Source organism: Corythoichthys intestinalis, chromosome 11, assembly GCF_030265065.1.
Source record: "Corythoichthys intestinalis isolate RoL2023-P3 chromosome 11, ASM3026506v1, whole genome shotgun sequence".
NCBI classification, from domain to species: Eukaryota; Metazoa; Chordata; class Actinopteri; order Syngnathiformes; family Syngnathidae; genus Corythoichthys; species Corythoichthys intestinalis.
Window position 1 is genome coordinate 30,012,753 of NC_080405.1, and position 27,201 is coordinate 30,039,953.

General features: G+C 38.8%; 1 protein-coding gene across 2 annotated transcripts in view; it reads right to left on the bottom strand.

Moving 5' to 3' along the window:
* The window catches only part of mcf2a (MCF.2 cell line derived transforming sequence a), a 48,000-nt gene extending 20,803 nt beyond the window's left edge, over window positions 1–27,197 (bottom strand). The window contains exons 1-11 of one of the 2 annotated variants that reach the window (XM_057850507.1): window positions 26,541–27,197; window positions 15,593–15,661; window positions 15,409–15,523; window positions 11,104–11,194; window positions 3,845–3,964; window positions 3,658–3,774; window positions 3,416–3,565; window positions 2,913–3,046; window positions 2,724–2,838; window positions 2,176–2,295; window positions 1,916–2,107 (exon numbers count right to left, since the gene is read on the bottom strand). In XM_057850507.1, the coding sequence (XP_057706490.1) occupies window positions 1,916–2,107; window positions 2,176–2,295; window positions 2,724–2,838; window positions 2,913–3,046; window positions 3,416–3,565; window positions 3,658–3,774; window positions 3,845–3,964; window positions 11,104–11,194; window positions 15,409–15,523; window positions 15,593–15,661; window positions 26,541–26,649 (1,332 nt within the window). In that variant the 5' untranslated portion in view covers window positions 26,650–27,197. Of the gene's footprint in view, window positions 1–1,915; window positions 2,108–2,175; window positions 2,296–2,723; window positions 2,839–2,912; window positions 3,047–3,415; window positions 3,566–3,657; window positions 3,775–3,844; window positions 3,965–7,592; window positions 8,349–11,103; window positions 11,195–15,408; window positions 15,524–15,592; window positions 15,662–26,540 lie in introns of those variants that run through there. The other variant, XM_057850508.1, reaches the window with a different exon arrangement.
* Between the last annotated feature and the right edge of the window lie 4 nt (window positions 27,198–27,201).

Here is a 27,201-nt window from a genome sequence, read left to right on the forward strand (position 1 = left end):
CAGCTGTTTTGCAAGGAAGAATGGGCAAGAATGTCAGTCTCTCGATGTGCAAAACTGATAGAAACATACCCCAAGCGACTTGCAGCTGTAATTGGAGCAAAAGGTGGCGCTACAAAGTATTAACGCAAGGGGGCCGAATAATATTGCACGCCCCACTTTTAAATTTTTTATTTGTTAAAAAAGTTTAAATTATCCAATAAATTTTGTTCCACTTCACGATTGTGTCCCACTTGTTGTTGATTCTTGACAAAAAATTAAAATTTCATATCTTTATGTTTGAAGCCTGAAATGTGGCGAAAGGTTGCAAGGTTCAAGGGGGCCGAATACTTTTGCAAGGCACTGTATTTCCTGGAAGTGTAAAACCGCAACCAGGGAACTCGACAATTTTGACAGGCGAAAACGTCATGGAAGTCAAACTGATTACACACCTCTATGACTTGAGGTACCACACAGTTCACTTTCGTGGTTTAATTTTCCCCTACGCATTTTTTATATTCTCCAGATCGCTCGGCATTGAGTTGAGAGGGGCCAGCCCCGCTTCTGGCTGAGCAGCGATTTATAAGGCGCAGGACAAGCTCTGTATTTTGGCCCAGCTCCGTGCAATCCGTGATGGGAGGACCTCCAATGGGCACTGGATTGAAGCATATTATTGCTACGTATGTTTGAAGGTCCAAGAAAAATGTGTGAATGGACCATCAGCTCATTACAGCTCGCTCAAGTCAAATGAGTCAGCTGGTTCCACATTTAAGATCACAGGTTGGCGGAGAGCCTGATGCACTCATCAAAAGAGCCATGTATGGCTCGCGAGACAGAAGTTTCCAACCCTCTGCTCTAAAGGGACATCGACAGAAATAAAATAACTTTAAGCCATATGGTGCGCACCAGATAGTAAGTGACGTGCACCAAGTTGTTTTTGGTGCGCACCAGATAGTATGGCGCGCTTCAGACACCAGCAGTTTCGGTGTGCTAAAAATAGTAATGCAGGATTTAATTTAGCTTTACTTCAACCTTGGACTCAACTAGCGCCTGAGTTTAGCCTCCAACCATATTAAAATTAAAAAAAAAAAAAAAAAAAAAAAATGACGATCTACGTACAACAAAAGAACAACTGGCTAACCTGCATAGCAAAAGTCCACTAGCTGAAATGCTATATAATGCTAATGTTTACCAGATTGTTTCTGGTACGCACCAGATGGTGTAAAATTATTTTATTTCTGTTGATGTACCTTTAGGGGCTCAGTAGAATCGCCATAAAAAAAACATAAATTTGAAAAATGTGTGACTAATTAGCAATCTGGAGAAAAATGCTAATAAGTGAGAGAGTTTATTACAATTATTGATCATTTGAGGAAAATACCGTAAGTGGGGTTTGGGTGAAAAACAAAATTCAAACATGCAGGGAATTGGGCTGTAATATGAAAATAAAATATAAGTAAGGGATCAGGGTTTTTTTAAAGTCCAAAAATGAGAGGTAATGGGGCATCAGATGAAAAAGTGTGAATTAGCAAGTATTGGGTTAAAAAAAAAAAAAAAAACGAAAAAAAAAAAGACTTCTTTAGAAAAAAATTCATACATGCATATTAATGAAGGATTGTGGGGGGCAGGTGCAAATAAACTAAGAATTACATTAAAAATGTGTAACTTAGTAGAAAATAGAATTTTAGGATCAGGTTAAAAAGGGCTCGGGTGAAAAACAGTACGAGAAAGCAGGGATTGGGGCAAAAAATGGTGTCAGGTAAATTGAAAATAAATCAGGTTGAAAAAAAAAAAAAGTAACCCTGATATTTTTTGCACTTTGCATTTTCACTCAAACACAAAAAAATGTACCAAAAATGGTGGGGAATACAAAAAAACTTCTCAGTTGAGGTACTATCACAGTTAGCACTACAAATGTGAAGGAATATTGCTGTTCTACCTGCTGGAGCGACACGAGCAGTCGCTGCGCTCGCAGGAGCCGACCGCGTCGCTCCCCCAGCGCAGCGTGGAGGGTGTCGCAGCGATGCCGCAGCTCGTTGCAGCGTTGCATGATGAGTGCAGTGGCGTAGTGGTGACCTGCCGATAGCTGGTGCCCGTGGAGGATGACAGTCTGCGCGCTGGATATCGCCTCCTGTCGGCCCAAACATGATAAACATGCTCTTCGGTAATGGTTGCGTGTCAATCACACGTGTGACAAACCTGAGCGATTGACTCCAAAGAGTCGAGTTGTTTGAGAGCCTGCTCAGCCTGATCCAGTGTGTCGACGCTGGAGGAAAGTTGGCTTTGCTGAGACCACGTATGCGCTAGACAAGACTCCATCTAAGAAATAGGCAACACTCACTGAATCAACACATTTGACATGATACTGGAATATTTTCTCAAATTATAGAATTTTTAAAAAAGTGATACAGTTTTATTACCACTATGTTATAAGATTTTTTCCCAAAAATATGGTACTGTGTCCTCAAATATATATACAATTTCATTCCCACAATGTTGCAGCTTTAATGACTAAAATTCTATATTTGGGAATATTCAACTTCCTTAAAAAAAAAAAAAAAAAATCTGATAATCTAGAAAAAAATGATTTTGAAGATTTTGGAAACATCATGGTTTGAACATCCATAATATACAACTTTATTTTAAACGTATCTGACTTTATTCAAACAATATTATTACTTAATTTTTTTCTTGGAATAGTACACCATTTGGATCTTTTTTTTTGTGGCTTTTCAACTGTCGTTTACCTCATGAAAGCTTTGCTCATATGCGAGTAGTTGCAGGTACTGCTGCAGTTTGAGACGGTGCTTCTCAAAGTAACCGTCAAAGGCCAACTCCATGTCTCTTAGTTGACCCAAGAGCCTAAAAACAGATGAAAAAGTAGACCAAATTGAGTGTTACTAATATCAAAGTTGGAGCACCGCTTGATGTCTCACCTTTGAACCGTCTCCCAGTCCAGCTGGATGTCCCAGTGAGGCTCATGGTCATCCCTAGCGGTACTGCTGCTGGTGGTGGTCTCCAGGCTGGAGAGAAGATGTTGCCCCTCTTGTGATAACGATCCAATGGCCTCCTGTCACGGGTGAACACACATCATCACCATGCAGCATGAGCAACATTAAACTAACACTAAATGGCATATTCAAGAACTGGAGGCAGCATTGTTGAAAAATTTCATCATTTTTATGAAAACTAAAACTGGATTTTTCTTGGTGAAAAAGCAACATTACACTTTTAACTAATTAGCTGCCATCATATATGTCTGTCCTGTTTAAATCTATGTTTAATGTTGGAAGCTGTACCAAATGGTATTGAAATTTGCCCCAGCCCAGCAATGTGGTCTTTAAGGATTCATTCATTCGTTTGTTCATTCATTCAAGTAGGAAAAACTTTGACATAAAATTTAATCAAGTTAAAATAATGCAATAATTAAGAAAAGTACCTTGAGCTTTCTGTATTTCTCATTGTGAGACTCTAAAAGATTCCGGATGGCGTCGCCCTGTCCTGGCACAGCCACCTCAGCCAGTTCGGTACCGAAAGCCTGCAGCATGTGCGCCACGTCTTTGACCGTGACAGCAAAACTTTCGATGGCCTGAAACAGAAAGAGTCTTAAACATATTTTTCTGACTATGAGCCACCCATTTTTTAATCTGTCAAATGGCCGCCCAAGATTTAATAACAAACCGTTCTTAAAACGATCCAGTCGCTGTGGCAGTAGTCGAGCGTTCCCCCGAACTCTGATGTCAGCTGGTTCTCGTTGATGTACTTTAGCAGGTCCGTGACGGAGCTCAGCATCACCACCTGAATGGTCGCCGACAACATGGACATTTACTTCACATTGAAGCCACATAAAAAGCTGCGGTTGCCTTACTGGCATCTTGAGCATGAAGTCCTCCTGGCTGAAGCGGAAGCCGATGTCCGTGACTGTGCGGTGGAAGAAGCTGGTGGGGCGGAGCACCAGGACCAGGTGGAGGTTCCCCGGAAAGGAGGCCTGCGTGATGTTTGCGTCAATCAGTGAATGGTCGTGCTTCAGTGCATAAATGTCTGATAATGTCGACTAAACGCAATAACCCAGCAAATGTAAGAAAGTATGTGTCTAAAAATGGAAACACCTCTGAATTGATTACAATTCAACATGCACTTGTAATGTGCATGGTGTTGCTATTTTCCTTTTCAGACTAGCACTTTTGAATAGGATGTCATTGTTAATTGGGCTGCCCCCTAATTGCTAATTGACAATCAATTTAATCGACAATTATTTTGACGGAGTATTTATGGTTTAGATACATTGTTGACCTTATATTGTCCAAATACTTTTAGTAGTAAATATTCTCAAATGTATTTATTAATTTTATTTCTGTTCCTAAAAAGGGTGGAAACCACACAACATTGTTATCATTATATTGTATCCATTTTTTTAATATTAAAAAAATGAAAATATGGAAAAAATGCACAAATTCTTTTATTTACTGTATTGTCATTTTAATCCTGTTTTGTCTTAATTTTTTCTTAAATGTTTTGAAAGGAAAATAGAAAAATTGATTTTCTATTTTTTCCCCTTAAAAACATTTAAATTAGAACATAAGAAAAGAATTGTAGATATATTTTCAATTCCGTTTTAATATTTATTCATGGTAGAATTTTTGTGCATACAGTGAACATTTATGCTTATAGTTATTCACCAGATAGGATAACGTCTGCCTAGTCAGCCTTTGCTTTGTTCTGGACCATGTGGCCCCCATGTCGTCTATGTACTCTATTCTATGTTCTATGTTGCTTTCCTGCCCCTACCATCCTATTGTTTGCCCCTATATAAAGTCTGAGTTGTGCTACTGTGTTGCGGTGACGGCGAACCGACTACGGCGTAAATGAGCATATGACAGTTCTGCGGCATTGCTCTGTAATTCACCGCCAAGCTACTAGAGGGGTGTGGCGTTGTGTTTGTAGGGTTTTGGGGGACTCTTGACAACTTCTAGTGTTCTTCCGGTTACAGTGCTATGCTAAAATGCTAACGGAGATAAAACGCTTGAATGTGGATCTTCAGCTCATCAACATTGAACAACAAATGTTGATCATACAAATGCTGAGGCACAGGCGACGCAGAAGACTTTCAGAGGCGGTCTGTCGGACTGTTGATGCCGTCATATTACGAATTCTAGGGTGGAAGCCAGCAAGCTTTGGCGGGTAGCTTCAAACTGGCGTCGAGCACTGTGTCCAGCGTTTTGTCCGAGGTCTGCAAAGAATTGTGGCCAGCCCTCCAGCTAGATTTTTTTTTGCCGGGTCCTACCAGCCAGCGGGAAGCCATAGCAGATTTCTGGCGGCTATGGAACTTCCCAAACTGTGTTGTAAGCATTGATGGTAAACATGTTATCATAAAAGCACCGAGGCACTCTCAATCAGTGATGATGTATCAAGTGTGTGAACTGTCTAGTTGAAAATTAAACATCAAAACAACTCTTTTGACACCAAACCTGGGCTTTATTCTTCATATAGTACTTGAAGTGTGACACGTAAATAAGTCACAGACTCACAGCGAACATATGTACAAAATAAATGATGAAGTGCACCAACCAAAAATACGACATAAAGTGATAAAAAGCTGGCAGTTTTTGAAAGACTGGGTCGCCGCTTCGTGTGGCTATTCGATTCTGAACACACGCATACAGTGGGGCAAACAAGTATTTAGTCAACCACTAATTGTGCAAGTCCTACCACTTGAAAATATTAGAGAAGCCTGTAATTGTCAACATGGGTAAACCTCAACCATGAGACACAGAATGTGGGAAAAAAACCCAGAAAATCACATTGTTTGATTTTTAAAGAATTTATTAGCAAATCATGGTGGAAAATAAGTATTTGGTCAATACCAAAAGTTCATCTTAATACTTTGTTATGTACCCTTTGCTGGCAATAACGGAGGCCAAACGTCTTCTGTAACTCTTCACAAGCTTTTCACACACGGTTGCTGGTATTTTGGCCCATTCCTCCGTGCAGATCTCCTCTAAAGCAGTGATGTTTTGGGGCTGTCGTTGGGCAACACGGACTTTCAACTCCCTCCACAGATTTTCTATGGGGTTGAGATCTGAAGACTGGCTAAGCCACTCCAGGACCTTGAAATGCTTCTTACGAAGCCACTCCTTTGTTGCCCTGGCTGTGTGTTTGGGATCATTGTCATGCTGAAAGACCCAGCCACAGCTCATCTTCAATTCCCTTGCTGATCAAAGGAGATTTTCACTCAAAATCTCTCGATATATGGCCCCATTCATTCTTTCCTTTACACAGATCAATCGTTCTGGTCCCTTTGCAGAAAAACAGTCCTAAAGCATGATGTTTCCACCCCCATGCTTCACAGTGGGTATGGTCTTCTTCGGATGCAATTCAGTATTCTTTCTCCTCCAAACACAAGAACATGTGTTTCTACCAAAAAGTTCTATTTTGGTTTCATCTGACCATAACACATTCTCCCAGTCCTCTTCTGGATCATCCATATGCTCTCTAGCGAACCGCAGACGGGCCTGGACGTGTACTTTCTTCAGCTGGGGGACACGTCTGGCAGCGCAGGATTTGAGTCCATGGCGGCGCATTGTGTTACTGATAGTAGCCTTTGTTACTGTGGTCCCAGCTCTCATTTTGACGCCACGGGGTGAGATCTTGCATGGAGCCCCAGATCGAGGGAGATTATCAGTGGTCTTGTATGTCTTCCATTTCCTAATAATTGCTCCCACAGTTGATTTCTTTACACCAAGCGTTTTACCTATTGCAGATTCAGTCTTCCCAGCCTGGTGCTGGTCTACAATTTTGTCTCTGGTGTCCTTCGACAGCTCTTTGGTCTTGGCCATAATGAAGTTTGGAGTGTGACTTACAGGTTGTGGACAGGTGTCTTTTATGCCGATAATGAGTTAAAACTGGTGCCATTAATACAGGTAACGAGTGGAGCCTTGTTAGACCTCGTTAGAAGAAGTTAGACCTCTTTGACAGCCAGAAATCTTGCTTGTTTGTAGGTGACCAAATACTTATTTTCCACACTAATTTGGAAATAAATTCTTTAAAAATCATACAATGCGATTTTCTGTTTTTTTTTTCCACATTCTGTCTCTCACGGTTGAGGTTTACCCATGTTGACAATTACAGGCCTCTCTAATCTTTTCAAGTAGGAGAACTTGCACAATTGGTGGTTGACTAAATACTTCTTTGCCCCACTGTAAATCCAGTTATACACTGTAGTTACACAGAATTCACAGTCCAACCTTTCTCATCACATCATTATTGGTTCCGTTGCACATTTCCAAATATAATGCCCAGAATCATGCAACAGTAAATAACATAACCCATGAGTCGACTCATCGCAGAAATAATCTGTGATTAATCGATCAAAATAATCATTTATGGCAGCCCTATTGTTGACATTGATCTGACCGGTGATGTCATGCACGCAAGCCTGAAATCACATGAGCCAATCCACCTAGTCGAGTCTCACTTTCCTTCCACTCCAGCCTCTTGCATGACTAAGCAAAAGCGAGCAGAGCTGCTCACCCACACTCACACTTACTTACTCACTGCCGCATTCCCGCCCTCAAACTTCACCCAAACTCTGACAAGCGAGGGAATAAAACCATTACCGGGCCTGTCCGGATCTTTACCAGTCCTCTTCGGTAACACGTCTCGGCCATGTTGTGACCACGGGACAATACTGTATATATTGGGCTTGAATTCTTTCCAGCAGTGAGCTTGCGCCGCCTCAATCAGAAGAGGAGGAAAGAAGACTCGCTTGCTGCCTCCTCATCCTCACCTTCATCCTGTCTGCAGAGGCACGAGTCATTACGCCACTAGGTGGTTCCGAAATATTAGGAACCGCTCCAAGTATGACTCAGCAGTGCAAACTGATGTTCAATGACGACCTCTTAACTCTTTCACTGCCATTGACAGCGGTGGACATCAAATGCATTTGAACTGGGACGGCTGGCATTAAATGTTTATATTTCCATGCCATTGACAGTAGAAGACATCCAATCAATTTGGCCTGTGAGGGCTGGCCATGATCATTTGATGAGAAAAACATTTAAGAAATAATAATTACTACGTCAGCATATTGCTGCTACACCAAAAAATGAAAAGTTTAGTATTGTATTTTATATGAGTTATCTTGTTTTCGCATGATGTTGTAAAACATCAGCATCATGTACCTAAAACATGATAATGGTCATGTAAAAACGTGATAATAATAATGTATAAATGTGTTAACTATCATGTAAGAACATGAAAATCATCATGTAGGAACATGATAATCATCATGTAGGAACACGGTAACAATCATGTAAAACTGTGACAAGCATCAAGTAAAAACGTGATAATTGCCATGTAAAAGTGTGATAATTAGCATGCAAACATAAAAATAAAAAAACAATTTTCAAAATAAATCAAAAAGAATATTTCATGTTAATACCTTTTATGTTTCTGTTCAAATATCGAAAAAAATAAATAAATAGGAAATGAAAATAATAATAGTTTGTTGTTGTTGCAATTTTGTTATAAAATGAAGACAATTTTAAAAAATACGTTTTTTGTTTCATTTGAATATTAAAAAAATATATATATGCAAAGAAATGAAGCTATTAATCGGGTATATGGAAAATGGATGCTGAATTTCAATATGCCAAGAAGGAGGTCTACAGGATGACTTAAGAGGAGTTTGATGGATGTAGATAAAGAGGACATGAAGCTAGTTGGTGTGAGAGCAGAAGATGCAGAGGACAGGGTTAGATGGAGACAACTGATTCGCTGTGGCGAACCCTGAAGGTATAAGCCAAAAGGAAAGGAAGATTTACTGTTTTGTTTGTCTAAGATAGGTTGGACCATAAATATTATAAACTGTAGCAACTAACTAACTATCATTGTTTTCCAATCCCCCCCCCCTTTTTGATTCTCACTTTTGTAAACTAAAAGGTAAATGGAATATTTACCTTTTTTTTTTTTTTTTTTAAAGATCATATGGGCAGTATTAAAAAAAAAACTATTTTACTTGTAAATAGTCTAAAATATTAAACAGTTTAAAAGTAAAAACAAATATTTGTAGCGTTTTTTTTAAATGTAAAAATTCTTTAAAAAATAAACAAATAAATAAATAAATGAGAATATTAAAGGTTAAAAGGTTTCAAGAAAAAAATATGGACACATTTTAATAAATTTAAAACTTTCAAAATAGTCAATCAATTTGATAGTAAATTAATTGTCAATAAGGGGCGTTTACATGGGGACGATCCAAAACTACGACAAATTTCATGTTTGCATTTACATGGTTCCGACTTGGTTCCGTCTTCATTTGAACGATGTCGCAATAGCGTACCACACTAATGCTATTTTTATACCGTGACGTCGCCATCGTAACTCAGAAGTGCGTCGTTATAAACACGCCCTCGTGAACAATCCATGTTATTACTGTTTTCTCCGGTATTCTTTCAAAATAGGACATGCCAATCAAACACTGCTGCTATGGAACTTGTAGAAACGACTCTAGACACTAAGACATATGAAGGATGTATTCTTTATACGTTTGCCGAAACCAAAAACTAGGAGAAAAAATGTGAAGAATGGATCAACTCGCGTGGACGTCCAAAAGACTAGTTTAACGCCAGCAAGGTGAAGTCATTCACATTTCATATGCAGTAAACATTTTGTTAGGGGCCATTGTCCTACAGAGGATGAAGAGGAATGCCATCTTGATATTTTTACTTATTTTTTAGCGTGGCGTTTTGCCATGCTGCTTCTGTCTGAGAATGAATGACCTGAAAAAAATTAAAATGGTATTTTGATTGCCACTGTTACTAAAGTTTATAACAGAAAAGGTAAGGGGGAAGTGTAAATAAATTATAGAATTAATATTTGTTATTAATGAAAAAATTAAAAGTGTTCGTTGGCTGTCACTGAGTAGCATTGGCCATAGCTACACAAAAATAGCAATGTAAATTGCCCCCAAGTACGGTCAGAGACGTAAGACAACCATAGGATATAATATATAAGAAAGACAGGGCATATGGTGGTAAAGGATAGATTGTTGAAACAGAAGAATGTCATTGTGAGTGGCGTAAGGCAATGCACGCAAGAAAAAGGTGTCGATAAAAAAGCTAACTTTGGATCAGGTCGGCTCTTTTTCCCCGTCTTTTTCAGTCCCCGACACTCAAGCAATCTCTTTGACCGGACATTTGTATGTTTTTACACATCTTTACCAGTGAATTTGGCACCAGGGACATCATTTTGGGGCAGAACTGGTAGGTTTAGCTCAGTAAACATCTCGTTTGTACACTATTTCCACGCATTTACTATTAGGGACAAACAAGTGGTTGACTCGCGTATCAACATTTGCTAACGTCATGAATATTATTAAGCAAAAGTGACGTGTTGCTTGCAGTACGCCATTCCACTTGAAAACGATGTAGTATTCATGCCGAGCCCTAGTGGGCAGTGCAGTTTTACAAAGCGACAGCCAATAAAGCACTTTCTTGACAAAAACCTTCTCAGCCCAGAAGATAGCACACCCGTCTACTCAAACATTGCCCCCCCTCCACCTGTGTTTTATTTAGTGGTTTTATTCACAGTTTTACCTGTACATTTGCTTTTTCTCTCGTATTTCTTGTGCATTTGCTGTTCTTCACTTTATGATTGTATGGCATGGCTTGTAAATAAAATAAATAAATAAGGCAATGGCGTCCGTTTTTTTTTCTTTTGCATTAGAAGGCACAAAAACGTGAAAATAAAATATATTTAAATTAAAAATATTATAAAAACAGAAAATAAAAGCTGTCCGTCCACCATGTTTGCTGTTTTGAATGTCTACTAGGAACGATTGCGCAGGGCCAAAGCGACGTGTGCGAGTGCTGGCGTCATCGGAGTGAGTGCGTTCCATGCATATGGTTGCGGAGCAATCCCCGCAATCAAATCATTCCGCTTTGGAGGCCGGAATTTTGGAAGTTTGCCTCTTCGCCTTCATTTTTCGGTATCACCATGCAAAAGTGAGGCCATTCCGTAACACAGTTGTTGCGTCTTGGTGTCGCAGCATAACCATGTGAACGGCCCATCAGCAGAATTGCTTATTTAAAAAAACAAACAAACAAACAAAAAAACATAGCAACTCACTGCTATTCGTGCCAGCGCCGTCTTGATGGAAGCCCAAGTGTCCAGTCTTCGGTCTAAAATGATGATAAACTTCACACCTGGTTGCCTTGTTCTGTGGGTGAAAAAAATGGCTGTGAATGATCACTTTTCAGTACCATTGACCATTTGAACTGGAAGGGCTCCGAGTTGAAATGGATAGGACATCGACCACTGTAAGTAGTGTGGTCATGAGTTATTTTCCCCCCTCTTTAAGTTTGAGAACTGCTGCTGCATGTTTGTCAAGAGACTGCAGTGCCACCTGAGAATTTCCTGGATGGATGCGAGTGATGAATCAGCATTTTGTCTGTGTCTGTGCTCAGAATGTAAACAGAGCATATTTGCTGCACTGCAGCCAATTTTGGACATCATATAGACGTGTGAGCACAAAACAAAATATGATCTTGAGGGTATAAAGTGCCTATGGCACCAGAAAGCATGTTCTTTCATATTTCACGTGGTATTTTATGCTCCTGGATGAAATGGAGCGCTTGGATGTGTGTGGAAGCGATCGTTTTATTTCTTCAACTTTTTGAATCCCGCGCCATAAAAATGAATGACTTCCTGTTTTGAGGACGAATGCAAAGGTGACGTCACCCAGGTCAGCATCTCACAATACAACATTGCTTTATAGCAGGGGTCCCCATCTGCCAGGCCGCGGACCGGTACCGGTCCGTGGCGCATTTGCTACCGGGCTGCACAGAAATAATAATTTAATAATGACCGCATTCTGGCCGAATTAACCCTGTGCCCATGCTTAACGCACCAATATCTCTGTCTACTCTAGATATAATACTACGGGATAGATTATAATGTTGTCATAGAAGTACATTGATTGGACTGCTAGCAGTACATCTTGTTTGTGTATATAATATATCTATGTGCGCTTGTCCTCGATAGTATTAGTAGGCCGCGGGCGCAGCACATTGGTTCCCGGAAATAATTAGCCCCCACACGAGCAAAGATAACTGGAAAACAGACGTCTTTGGAGATATTTTTACGGCGAAAAGGATATTTTTACGGCGAAAAGGGCACCTGACGAGCCTACAACCTCGAAGACCCACGAACTGCGAAGGAGTGGATTCGTGACCCGTTTGTGAATAAACAGAGAGATCGCAAATGACAGCGACCTCATTAAACGTACATTTGAGACAACAACTCTACCGAGGTTCTGGATTAAAGTCATTCTGGAATATCCTGACATCGCGACAAGAGCATTGAAAACCTTGCTACAATTTCCAACATCGTATCTTTGTGAAGCGGGCTTCTTAATTAATGTTTAACGACAAGGCGAAGTCGTTAATGGTGAGCGCGGTGTGCAGCTGTTGTGTGCAGCTTACATGGCAGGATGAATCTGAGGAGAACTTTTCTACAAGTCCTTCCATGATCAAACGTAAGTTAATATTCCTTTCTTTCAAGAAAGTCTGTAGTGTTTACTTTGGAATCGCTGCATTTGCGCATTTTGCGGCTATGTTTAACGTTACGCGCATGCGCAAAACCGCATCGTTGCAATTTTTGATGGGTTGCAAAATTTGTCAGAACACCGGTCTGTGAAAAAAAAAGACCCAAATAACACCGGTCCATGGTGCAAAAAAGGTTGGGGACCCCTGCTTTATAGCATGCAGATAGACTGCGGACTCAGATGATTTTGCGGATTAATTCGTTTATTTTTCACATCACGTCAGCCAAATGTGCAGCAGAAAATTGTTGCTGCACCAGGGAGAGGCGTGAGCCTTTTTGGGTTTCAAAAGGTTCCCGTTGACCGCAGATATTGGCCAAAACAAGCCCTACTACTGTGGGAACATTGGACTTAGGAGGAAGTGAGTAAACATCGTATTTTGTATTATGTCAAATACTGGGATCATGGCACATGTTTTAATACAGAAGTGGCTTGCATTTTGTGGCTGATTGTCCACCAAGAATGCCACTCAGCTGACGACCGGCGGCTTGTCGCACACACCCCTCAATGCTCGGCTTATTGCCTTTTTCGTGTGCACGGTGTTCTGTCAAATTTTCAACCCCATTAAAAATTGCAACCTTGTGGCCGCAAATTCAGCGATTACAAAGTAAACACTACTAACTTTCTTCAAAGGACTATTTACTTACGTTTGATCATGGACGGACATGTAGAAAAGTTCTCCTCAGACACATCCTGCCATGTTAGCTGCACAACAACTGCACATTGCTCTCGTTTGACTCTCCCACTGTTTACGTGTTCGCCGTGTAGTAAATAATTATTTTACAGCATATTTGTGTTGACCATGTGCTGCCGTGTGAAATGATCCAGGCTGGTTTTGTGTGTTTTTTCGCTTCGAAAAGCGAAAACAAGACTTTGAGACGTCACTCGGTTCGGGTTAGCACGGACATGTCCAAAGTCCGGCCTGGGGGCCAAATGCGGCCCGTGGTCAAATTTCATCCGGCCCCCAGCCTCTGTCATAAAATCAATAACGTCTGGCCCGAACACAGACTTAATAAATTGGTCAGCAGTACTGCAACCAGCTTATGAAGTAGCTTACACACAAAATGCTGCCCCTCATTTACCCACTAAAAGGCAGCAGCACTTTAACCCTTTATTGCCAAATGTCTCACATTTGATACAACTAAAATGTCATGATTTTAAGACTAATTTAGAATTTTGACATTTCTTTTTGAAAAAAAAAAAAGTGATGGATGCAAGTCGACACATGCATCTGCAGGTTCCATGAGAAAAAAACACATGACTTAGCATGGGTTATAGATATAGAGCGCTTATTACACATATTCATTTTGACTTTTCTTTTTACAAATTTGAAAAACAGGTTTCATTAGGACCTTATTTTTCAAATTCAGGGATTCTCTGATAATTGCTTCATGTTGGAGGTATTTAAGGGCTAAGCAACATTACTCCGTGTGACCCATTCCTTCCATTTTCTAAAATGGTGGCAATCAACAAAAAAAAGAAAGTTGACTGTGACGACCGACGCTTCAAGGATAGGTGGAAATTAGACTATTTCTTCACTAAATACGCAAAAACTGTGTCTGCCCCACTTGCAAAAGATGTCGCTGTTTTTAAAGATTTCAATGTGAGGCGATATTACCAAACAAGACACGCTGACATGTACAACAAGATTACAGGGAAGATACGCAGTGAGAAATTGAAGCAACTTGAAGCTAGTTTAATGTCACAGCAGCAGTATTTCATAGGAGCCCGAGAGTCGATAGAGAAAATAAATAATTAAGCAAATGTGACACACTGAATGGCTTGCTAAAATTTGTTTAAATATATTGTTCTACGTAAAGGACGTCAGCCAAGGTCGGCCCCCCACATTTTTACCACACCAAATCTGGCCCCCTTTGCAAAAAGTTTGGACACTCCTGGGTTAGCATGTCGGCTAGCTGTCACGCCTCTTGGTTTGTTTACAGTCTCCGAAGGGAAATGACAAAATACGGACTAACTACGGTGGCATAAAATATCGTTCGGGAGGTGCGACAGTAAAGGTGAAGTCGACAGTTTAGACCATTATGAAGTAATTTTGCCATGTCGTACTTAATAAATGCATTTTTAACATTTCATATTCCAATTAGCATTTTCCTCATTCTGGATAATTCCCCCTCAATGGGCTGAATTGTAAATCAATGAAACCATGACCGTGCAGACGTCATCCTCCTGTTGGGGACGCTAGAGCCCCTAAACGGCAGATTAAAAGACTTATTTCTCGTCAACTGCGCTTTGCCAAATTGTTGTATGTAGAGTCAAATCGTCTCAAAATGCGATTCTAATTCACATAATAATGCTAATTAAGACTTTTTTTTATCCTGTCATATGCATTTTAATATCTTTTCAAAGAACTTGGCTGGCCGTCCGTCAGTTGGGCTGAAGCGATTAACCGACTAATCGGTTATCAAAATATTTGAAAACCATTTGGTAGTTGATTTGCTGTTTAGAGGCAGCGTAGAGCTAAAATATGTCCAATAAATTCAAATCCTCTTATTTTGGAGCTTCGTAAATATTCTGTTATTTATTTTTTACGATTTTAAAATGTTTTTTGTGAATGCAAAATCCCATAATTATTTTGTTTGCTTGCTTGATCTTTGTAATCAATCAAAAGATCTGTTTTTGCTTTGCAAACAATTCCACAATGTTCATTTCAATTTTCACAGCAACTTTTTGGTTCCAATGCACACTTTATAACTATAATGTTAAACCCGAAGTACTTAACATATCATTTTCATAACACCAGCAAAGTAATTGTTTGTGGCAGCCCTGTTAAACAAACAGCATAAGATGAACTGAAGGTACTGATGTCGCACCGAGGGATGAGCGTGAGGTAGGTAAATACTTTAGCCAAGGCCTCCTCGGGAATATCCCTGAAGGCCGAGCTTTCCGGGAGCGTGATGATGACACTGGAGTCTTCCCCGCGCCCGCCTGCCCACACAAAACATGGTGTGGGCCGCTCCGTGGAATCCACACATTTGAATAAATGGTAAAACTCACCTGAGAGATAGGCAACCTGCTTCTCGATGTAGCCTCCCACCTCCTTCATGCTCACGGGAACGCTCACTTCTGTGACAAAATCAACATTCAAACAAGTCAAAAGTCATCATAATCCTATAGAAATTAGACGTTAATACGTCAGTACGCCAATACATAAACCATACCGGCGGCGTCGCATCCGCCGGAAATGCAACGTAGAAGAAATCCAGAAGGGAGCCCACAACAAGGATGGAGAAGATGCGTGTGTACAGCTGCCTAGCAAATCTTTGTATTTTTTACATCAAAACGCAAAAACAACTCTTCCAGGTATGAATTTACGCATCTTTACCTGCCAATAACCCCGGCTCACGCCCCTGCGATGTCGATGAACCCTCACCCCGCCCCCTAACGTAGTTAGCCCTTCGCTGGCTCTCGTCTGGCTCAACAATGAGTAGTCCTTCCAGTGTTATTTTTGGCAGCCCTTTCAATTTTTGTTTTAGTTTTAGTCTGCTGGACGAAAATACGTATTAGTTTTACTCATATTTTGGTCATTTCGAAATGTGTTCGTCTTTGTCTACTTTTAGTCGACCAAATTTCATACAAATTTCGTCTAGTTTTAGTTGACAGTAACTCAAAATGTTTTCGTCTGTAAAATTCAAAAGTTTTTGTCCAAAAATTTATAAAGGTTTCCAACAATTTCGTATGATCATCGACAGATGAGCACATATTGTAGCGTCTACAGGGACAACGCCAACTTGGTGATGATAATACACACTCAGCAGGAAAGGGAGTACATCATTTCCAATTATACCCACCTGGAAGCCACGAACTGGATGTAAAAAAAAAATGTCCAAGCGTTTAACACTGGGAAGTGTGGGATTTTTTTCCTATCTCTTCTTTGAGTGTAGCCATAAATTGCAAGCAATTACGGTAGTATGTCCCAGTAATTGCTCATTTACCAAACAGGTTAAGTGGACTTTTATCAAATGCCATTTCGCCAACTGGCTCTCCTCTAGATTTACTGACCAGAAAAGGCAAGTGGGTTTGCTTTAGATTGACTAGTGTTTTAAGAGAATGCTCACCATTCTGAAGCTAATGCTAACGTGAATGCTATGGCAACACTACGAGTTACATTTAGTGTGTGATGATCACTCAGCATAGACCTTTAAAGGCTAAGCAACATTGCTTATTCTCTCTTGCCAAGATAAGAAAACAAATCTTACATTGTTTCCAAACAAGCAATATGGAGCGCAGCCTAGCTTTAGACACATCTTAAACTCCGGTGAGGCGAGTGAGGGAGTGCTGTAGCCCATCTCACATGAGTGACACAACCCAAACACTGCTACGATGAAAGCTGACGTACTTCACGTACAATATGAAAAAGTCACGCATTGTGAACGTATGACAACAACTAAGTCACATTTCATCTCGTCCGACGAAAACTGGCATTTGCCTATGTTCTAATCTCCCAAGCCCCTTATTTATTTATTTTTTTTGCACTGCATGTGATGCCTCTTGACAACTTATTAAGGTATAAATAATTATTTTATTAATAATATTTGTGTTATTTTTGCATTGTTATTCATTTTAAATTATTAATTTTTAATGTATTATTATTTTTTATTTTATATAGGGTAGATATTTGAAAAAGAAAATCTCGACCAATCTTTGATGTCTGCGATTTCTGCATCGCGACGCTTGTCCCCTGTTCAAAAATTTTCTTCCCCCAGAAAATTGAGATTTTAAGCTTTCCAATGATGTAACACACATGCATATAGGACGCTTTTGAAAATTGGCCAAATTGGGGGTCTCAGAGCGGAACTGCAAGTCGAGTTTTTCCTGCCATATTTATAGGTACAGTACATATTTTGTTACATTTTGTTTTGTTTTAAATCAAACTAAAATATTTTATACGCTACTGAATTAATCTAATTAAATTATGGTCGAAGATGTAAATGAATTAGGGCTGTCAAGCGATTAAAATTTTTAATCGAGTTATTTACAGCTTAAAAATTAATTAATCGTAATTAATTGCAATTCAAACCATCTCTAAAATATGCCATATTTTTCTGTAAATTATTGTTGGAATGGAAAGATAAGACACACGACGGATACATACATACAACATACTGTACATAAGTACTGTATTTGTTTATTGTAACAATAAATCCACAAATGCAATTATTAACATTCTTTCTGTTAAAGTGATCCACAGATAGAAAGACTTGTAGTTCTTAAAAGATAATTGTTATAGTTACAAGTTATAGTAATTTTATATTAAAACCCCTCTTCATGTTTTTGTTTTAATAAAATTTGTAAAATTTTCAATCAAAAGTAGAGTTAATATAATAATAATGATAAGAATAAAAATAACAATAATAAAAATAGAGTGACCAAAGTCTAAGTTTTACGTGTATTTTGCATAGCTATTTTGATATGGAATGCCAGTTCATTTTGCATTGTTGTTTAACTGTGTGTCAGAATAGGGCCTCAATACTATAGACTGAAGTGCTTTTCTTTTTGTGAACATTATTTTTTTTTGGAGAGATAGGAATATTATTTTTGTTGTGCTTTCACTAAACGATACTTATGTTTGTTGTGAAGGAGAAGCTTATGCCAATAAACGGCGCGGTCCAAAGAACGCCTGTGTCCACTCGCCTTTACTGTATAACATATATCTGTACATATCTTACCCAAAATACAACAAGAGACACATAATTGCCACTAAAAGAAAGAAAACTTACCGGAATATGTGTGGAGCACAAATAGCAATTTGCATTGCATTGTTAATACAGCATAAATGTCTCACAACTACTAATTCTCCCACGTTTAGCAGAAATAACACGAGTATGGAACGGCGCTGCCCCCAAGCGGCCGGTGGCATTCTCTTCACTCTTAATGTCCATAAACGGCCTCATTGTAATCTGTTTGAGGCAACGTGCGAGCGGGTCATTTAGTATATGCGTTACTTGCGTCAAATATTTTAACGTGATTAATTTCAAAAATTAATTAACGGCCGTTAACGCGATAATTTTGACAGCCCTAAAATAAATACATTGTATAACAATAATAATAATAAGATAATTGCATTCTAGCTAATAAAAAAATACATTTTGAAAAAAATAACAATTTGATTTGTTTTTTAATCATTATGTTTTAATTTATATTAGTTCAACTAATATGCAATACATTATTTAAAATTTTTATTCATGTTTTACATGTTTTCGTTTGTTTTGGGTTCAGTACAAATACATTTGTTTTGTTACTAATGATTTATTTTGGATCATTAATATAAAAAAATGTATTACTTGCCATATAACTTGACTTGCATCCTGTTTTAGTGTCTTTGCTTTTCTTACCAAAAAAAAAAAAAATTGTCACTTTTTTGTTTTAAAATATTACGTAAGGTGGTGGAAAAAATAGATGTAAGAGGTATGCGTCTGGCTGCACTGTAATGGAGCGTGTCAGGCTTGTATTGAGCTCAGTTGCGCTCTTCTGAAAATTTGATGCGCACTTGTGTAACTGAGATAGTCTGCGAACAAGCGACCACAAGAGATAGGCAGGATTGAGTTTCCTGTGTGCATTAACGTGTCATTTACGCTCTTCGGAAAACATCAGAGAGCTTTAACTCATTCACAGCCATTGACAGTCATAGACATCAAATTCATTTCAACTTGGATGCATGGCATCGAGTGATCATGTTCTACTGCCATTAATGGCGACCAATCCAATTTGGGAAATTGTACTGAACAGCTGCTTATTGAAAACGCATATTGATGGCAATAGATCTGTTTAACCTGAGAGTGGCTGAGAGTGATCATTCAATTGCTTCTAGCTTCTCCCAGTCATTCACAATGACATACTGTAGTACTGTTCATTTTCCGTCAACAACCTGACGTCACACAAGCGGCGTGACCCGGATAAACAATCACGCAAGACCTCCAATGGTGTTGGCCTTCCTCCGAGATTTGTGGCAAGCTTTCCAGGTTTGGCAGAGGTGGGAACCAAATAATCCCCAGAAGAGGAATGTTGGAGAAAACAAGGTTTACTTGTCACCCGCTACAAATCCTCGCAAATCCCTCACGTCTGACTTGCTGCCACTGAAGCCTCTTGACCAAATTGTGACAAAAACACATTTAGATTTTTAAAACAACCGTAGAAAGGACCAATATTAATGACATATATACATTAGAGAATGAAATGCCTCACAGAATAAGTTATTTCAGTATTTATCTATATACTGTAATTCTATTTATTTATGCAATTTCAATTTTTTTTTTGTTACTTGTTGGGTCTAAACTTACTATTGTACTAAGAAAATAATAAAGGACCTGAGGGAGGGCGGAGAGAGAATCAGACTTGAGACGAAGATAAAGCTTTTAACACTGACGGCCGTCAGGAGAAAGATTGATGCGTGCCGTGGGGGACGCAACAAGCTTATCTAAAAACTCCCCTGAGGAGCGTCAGCCTTTTATTAAGGAGTTGGAGAGCATTCATTGCACATGCGTAAGTTTTGTTTTATCATTTACTGAGAACAGAAACCAGAATGAAACATTATAGTGACATTTACTGAAAACAGAAACTTTACTCTTTCCATTGTGTAAACACTAAAAAGCATAAGTGAATAGAGAAAACAATCATAACACCTAGTTTTAAACAAACATAATTGCATTTACTATTATTGTGAATATTGTTAATACTGTTATTGTGCAAAAGCATTAAAGCACATCTCACATTACTATTTAGTCAGTCCAGCATTTATTACTTTATTTTTAGAAATATTATACATCTATAAATATATAATATTGATTAGTATTACTGGTATTATTTGTTTATTCAAGTTTTTTTTTTTTTTTACCCCATTTTATTTATTTGGATTTTTAGCGAATGATCACTGCCAGTGCCCCTTCCAGTCAAAGTTGATCACAGAGATTGCCTTAACATTAACAGTAAATTACCTCAAATTGGCCAAAATCAACTGAAAGTGATGTGGATTTTTCCTCCAATTTCAACAAAAAGTTAGATACACTCAACAGGAAGTCAACTGGAACATGAAGTGACTTTTTTAATGATGCAATTATTGCTTATTTTTGTTAACTATGAAAAATTATCATTCCCTCACACCACAGTTTAAGATGAACCTGCCAAGGTAATCCTATTCTTCTCCATGAAACTCATACATGAGGGTTTGGTAGCACCTCCCATCCAAATTCCATGAATTAAACATTTCACATAGTCCAACTTGTGACAGTCGAAAAGGTTCCTTTAACATGTACTGTTACTAGGTGACACTTTTTTTTTAAAAGATGTCTGGCGCATAAACATCTTAGAGCACTTTTTCTCCACTGTAAACTGTCGAACCACTTTAGGAGCACTTTTTCGCTTTAGACAAGGTCCAACGGTAAACGCAGCGTTATGAAGTTTATAAAAGCACATTTTCCAAATAGCTGTGGCAAGCAAGTATGCGTATGCATGAGGAATTATTAAGGAAAATTAGGAAACCATCTGTGACAACGGCGTCAAACAGAGAATGTAATCGTTGTAATGGCTGGCAAGTGGAACAGGAAAAATTTACAGTGTAAGTTGGATGTGAGGTGGATGAGAAAGGTCTACACACCCCTATGTTAAATGGGAGCTAGCACACACCTGCCACTATTTAAAGTTGCTCTTATTAATTTTAACTTGAAACCCAATTGGTTTAGAATTCATTTTTCGATTTATTAATAGAATTAGAATTAGTTTGTTGTAGTATTACAATTCCTTTTAATGATGTATTTGTGAGCAGCATTAAAGAAAAAATGTCACCATATGTAGTAGAGGCGTGCGAAATTTTCGATTCTTAGATTATTCGCGATTTAGCCGTGGAAGATTGGAGAACGGTTCACAAACATCCAAATTCCGATTATTGAATTATACCAGGTAAAGTGGAAATAAAACACAGTCAGCGCGGTCTTCGGGACGCAATGAAGAACGGACCGAAAGTAAATATCATGTTCAACTCGTACCGCTAAATAAAAAAAACAAAAACAAAAATACCTGACTGCGGCCAACAGCCGCGACAAACAGTGCCCAGTTGCTAGTTGCTACAAAAATACGGCAACATACGGCTGTGGTAGACATCACATATATGAAGAACTAGATGTGAAATGACAGACGACAGCGGCTTTAGAACATGTACAAAGAACTAGATGCGAAATGACAGACTTGCCGGCGCTAGTAAACAGCTCCTATCTTAAAGCAGTAGACTTCTCTAGAAGGCTCTGTTGTAGCGAACCTAATTACTTTTTATCTAAAATACCCCTAAATCGGCAAAATCTTGACTTGAATCTATCTTTAAATGATGAAACAGTTTTGAAACTTTGACATGTCGAAAGTAGACAGAAGGGAAATTATGGAATAACGGGAGCAATCTTAACAACTTTAACGGTTGATTTACATCATTAAATTAATTGAATGTATTTTAAAGCTGCTGATACAGAATGGGAACTTGAGCATTTTATTTACTGTTTTTAACTGTTAACTTGATACTAAAATAGTAGTTTGGTTTAGCCTGGTAGGATTTTTTAAACAATTTTGGAACTCATGTAAAAAACATTAAAAGCTGTAAAACCAAAATACATACATTTTAAAATCAAATCTAGTGATGAATATTTCTTCAAAATTCATGTGAGCTGTTGGAATTTTGGGTAAAATGTCAAACATATCTGAGCATAACATTCAGCGTTAGCACAAAACCTTACACAGAAAGACAACACCTTGCTGCCAGTAATTCCCGGAAGTGGTTGTCCAACATGGTGGCAGACATTTTATCAACGCTGGTACTATTTTAGCAAATCAAAGGCAAGTATCCCATATTCCTTTCCAGTGACATGAAATGTCAGGAAAAGAGGCACTTAATATGAGTTTGAACTTTGAATTAAGGCTGTTGATATATCATTGTAAAAATTGTACCGGCATGTTTTTATCGTACATAGCGATATAGTTTAAATGTAGACCATAAAGAGCTTGCCATTTTTGTTAGACAGTATTTACGCTTGCATATGAGTATTTGAATAATGAGCATTTTTTTTGATGAACCAGGTGAAAAAAAAAGTCATTAATTTATTTGATTTTGTCAGTGGTTATTGAAATAGCCAGTTTTAATAAAATTACTTGTGACATGTTAAATTTGGCTTTGACTCAGACTAAACCTTTGCTCACTTTGCAAGGAAAATATGTATCGGGTATATAGGGGAGAACGGGGTTCTTTGCCAGACTGGGGAAAAAAAAAAAAAAAGACACCGGAGGGCACTGTTGCACAATATCAGTATGTGTCCAGTAAAAAAATATTGTTTTTTTACTGTAAAGTAGGCATGTGCCAATATGAGATTCTGATGGTATGATAACCTTATGCCAAATTATCACGGTTTCACGGTATTGCAATTACAGCTCTAAAATATGTTACTTTAAGATATCTGGGTTTAAAAAAAAATAAAAAATTCCATTGAACAGAATTTTAATTTTTAAAAAACATTAGCAAATTGGAACATAAGTATAATGTTATGTTAAAATCAATAAAAAATATAAAAAATAGCTGAAATATATTCAATAAAATTATAATAAATCAGTCCTTTAGGTGAGCCTAAACCCACAGCCACAGCTCAGCTTTATTACCATCAGAACAAAAATAACTGAATTAATTTCCATAAAAAGCATGTATGACTTATATCATGTTTACATTATACACACACTTCCTTTCTCAAAACAGACAGTTGATAGCGAGAGAGAAAAAAAAAGCACCACGTTTTACCACGGCTATACACACTAAACACGCTGGAGTTAACTTTCGTAGCTGGTGGGTAACGTTCATAACAGTGTTTACTAACTTTTAATTTTGTATAAATGCGAAATAATATTGGAGGTATTGCCTCCACTGCAGCCACCCTCTGTAAACATGCTTTACACATCAGTTGGCCCTCCTCCTCTAAGCGGCGGCCGTCTGTAACTTTTCTGCAGCCAAGGTATTCCCATACCAGTGAGTTTGTTTTCTTCAACGGGGGAAAAAGTTCCAGCGTTTCACCTCCTCCAGCCATCGTGTAGCACAGCTGACTCACTGACACTAAGGTAATAGTTAGTAGTAATTCAAGGTAATTATTATATAAAATAGCACCATGCATGCCCTTTGAAACGTGAAAAAAATGGGAAAAAATTAGCATAACTTTAGCTTGAAATATTTACATAAAATGAATGATAACTGCCTTTTTTTTTTTTTTTTTGCTTTTAGCCAATAATCTAGACTGTTTTATGTTCATATCTATAGAAATTCCAGGATTTACGCATTTATTTACAAGAATTTTCAACTTAAAAAGCTCTTTGTTTTGTGATGGCCGCCACATTGTAGCCATAAACAATAGCGTAACTTTACCATAAGCGGAGTTTAACTTTTGGGGCAGGTGGCGGCACAACATGTTGATGACCCCGAAACGCAATGTCAGCAATAAAGTTAACTTACAAGAATATTTATAATAATAAGTTGAAAACAAGTGTTTTTTGTTTCCCATAATTTTTGAGGGGAATTCTAAATCAAGCTGTTCAGGACAGCTATAATTTTCACTAAGATGTCATCCATTGAATGTGGTACGCCCGCCGCTGGTGGCTCTGTTCAACAATTAGCGTCTTTAGTGGGGCAAATTGAAACCCCACTCCGCATTTTGGCGGGGCTCTCTGGTGTTTCATGGTCCACATTTTCAATCCTTGGTTCTTGCTCAGTTGTTGTTGTCGCGTTTGAAAGCTTCGGTTTGAAAATAATTACGTATATCTATCTTGCCTCTTCGGTCCTCAGGTGGTTTTGGCTAACCAAAGCAAATGACCGTCTAAGGAAAAATAATTTTGATCCATTACAATTTTTGTTTTGTTTTGTTCATTTCATTCATTTTTTGTTTATTTTATTGCTTTACAACTTTTATAGACAATGTTTTACCTGAAAACTGTTAATGTTAAAATCATATATAGACCCTACCCACGTGACGTCACAACTCCGCTCTCCTGAATGGTACCGCCCAATTGTCCGTCAAAACATAGTGTTAACCTGTTACGGCTACGTACATTCCTCCTATTTACGGCGTGTTTTTCTGCTCCTTAACATTAATAATCAAAATGGTGAAGGCGTGTGTGGCTGTTGGTTGCACTAACAGAGAAGATGGAAGGAGAGACTTGAAGTTTTACCGTATTCCGAGGGATCCAAAGAGGAGAGCGAAATGGACGGCTGCAATTCGACGTGAAAACTGGGCACCAAAAAAATCACCACAGACTATGTAGTAGTCATTTTATATCCGGTAAGATGCATTTAAGATATACGTAGAGGGTTTTGGGCTGACAAATAACCACAATTAAGATCATTGCTAGGCTAATCGCCGACAACATACACGTATGTATGTATGTAGTGAGAGTGCTATCGCTAAACCATATAAACATTAAAAGCCTTAACTCCATTGACAAACGACATGAAATACATTAGACTTGACAGTGGATGTTAGCAATAACAAAAGATTTTGAATTGAAAATTTCGTAACTCACCTTTCCAAGCACAAGATAGATTCCTGCCGAATTTTCGTGGACGAGGACCTGTTTCACCCAACCAGCAACGAAGTATTTATAAGCCTCCAAGCTCTTGAAGTTTTTCAAATTTTCGTGAGAATAGGCTGATTTTGTGTGGACAAGATAATTGTAAATATCAGCGTAGCAGATGTCAGGCAGACAGGGCGAAGACAGTGGGTCGAAAAACATCGATTTGGGCATCAAATATGGATCTGGTGACTGTATAGAACGAAGCTTTTCCACATAACGCCTTTTATGCAACACATCCAGTGAGTTTACGGCATCAGAAAGCACCGGGTCTTCCATGAAATGCATTTTAAATTCCTCGATCAATTGAAACCAATGCTAATACAGAGACAAAATGACGGACAAGTGGGCGGAACCATACAGCGAGCACGTGGTTTTGTGACGTCGGTGGGTAGGGTCTATAGGAAAGTCAATTACATGAAATGACACTTTTTGGCCACCAGGGGGGGCATGCCCCCATGCCCTCCCCTTTAACTCCGCGTGTGATTCAAAGATCAGGTAATTTTTGGCCAACTGCCTGTTTTTTGGCAGAAAAAAATGTAATTTAGACATTTCTGCGTCCATAAAAAAAGATTTTCTCGCATTTTACGTGTTTATGTAAAAATTCAATCTAAAACGACGATGGCCAGATAGCCTGCAAGAAAGACTGAGGCTGAGGCAATAGTAACATCGGAATTAAACCTAAATAAGTTGTGATTGTGTATAGAAAAATGCAAATTTTGCTTTTGAGTAAAATTAAGAATATTCTGCATGCTTCATAAACTTGTTAAGTTTATGAAGTGAAAACTGAGTGATTTATTAGCTGTTGAAAACTTGCACTAAATAGAAAAACTAAGTTGCTATTTTGGGCAAAAACTAATGTTAAATATTGCTATTGATCCTGAAAATATAGGTGACTATCTCTGCATCTGGTGATTTTCGTGCATCTAACGTAACATTTCAGAATTTTATAGCCATTTTAAGTGTTGTACTTAATACCTAAAAAAAAATTAATCAGGATTTTATTAGGGAACGGCTTTGAACTTTTTTATGTCGCTGCTCATGGATACTAATATATGCCTAAGGGAGGTGGCTGTTTTGGTTTTAAGTTGCTAGCGCTTTGGTTTTAAAAATATTTGAATTTTAAGTTTTTGAAAATAGGCCCCCTACGGATCGGCCTCGAGCCCCATGTCCCGTCAACTGTTACTGAAGTCTATGACAGAAAATGAAATCACTGTGCTTTTAAAAAATTCTGTAAATGTTTTTTTTTTTTTTTTTTAAATGCCAGTCTTTTATTTATTTTCATTTATTTATTTATTTTTTAAAGTTATATCCCCCAAAACAGGCGCGTGTAGACTTTCGCAAACTTCATGAAATTTCTACTCACGCTGCAGTGTGTTTTCCAGCTGGCATCCCGCCTGCAGGAGGCAGCCGTAGCCCTCCGCCTCCTGGCCGGACTCGCTCATGGCCAGGTCCCGCAGGGAGGCTGGGCCCATCCCCACCAAGTAGCCCACGGTGGCCGGAACTCAAGCAGACGGCGAACAAAGCAAGTAATCCGGAAGCGCTCACATCCTCCTTCGGGTCCTACATCCACGGCTCCCGCGCGTGTTTACGCGTCTCTTGTTGACTTCGAGCCGCATGCGAAGACCGGTCGCATGGAAGCACTGACGCCCGACTGGGGCTGGCTGACTGCTGTCCCTCCTCCTGCCCTGCTTCCCTCTCTCTCCTCTTTCTATGTTGGGTTTTAGTGCGTCAGCTCTGCACTCTAAAGTCCTGTCACCGTGCCAGCTCCTCTCTGTAATTCATGCTCCCGTGTTTTATGGCTTCGGTGTTAGGCTGTAAAAGTAATACAGTGGGCAGAATTGTTTGGCTTGTAGTCGCGGACATGAAGCAGCTGTGGGTTGAAAAAAAGAAGAAAAAGTTCCAACACAGCAATCACATTCAGGCACAACAAGCGCGTCATTGTGCTAAAAGCGACCCACGCTGGGGCTTTTCTTAGATTCGGTCGAATTGACTAGTTTAACAGTTAACTCATTGGCTGGCATTGA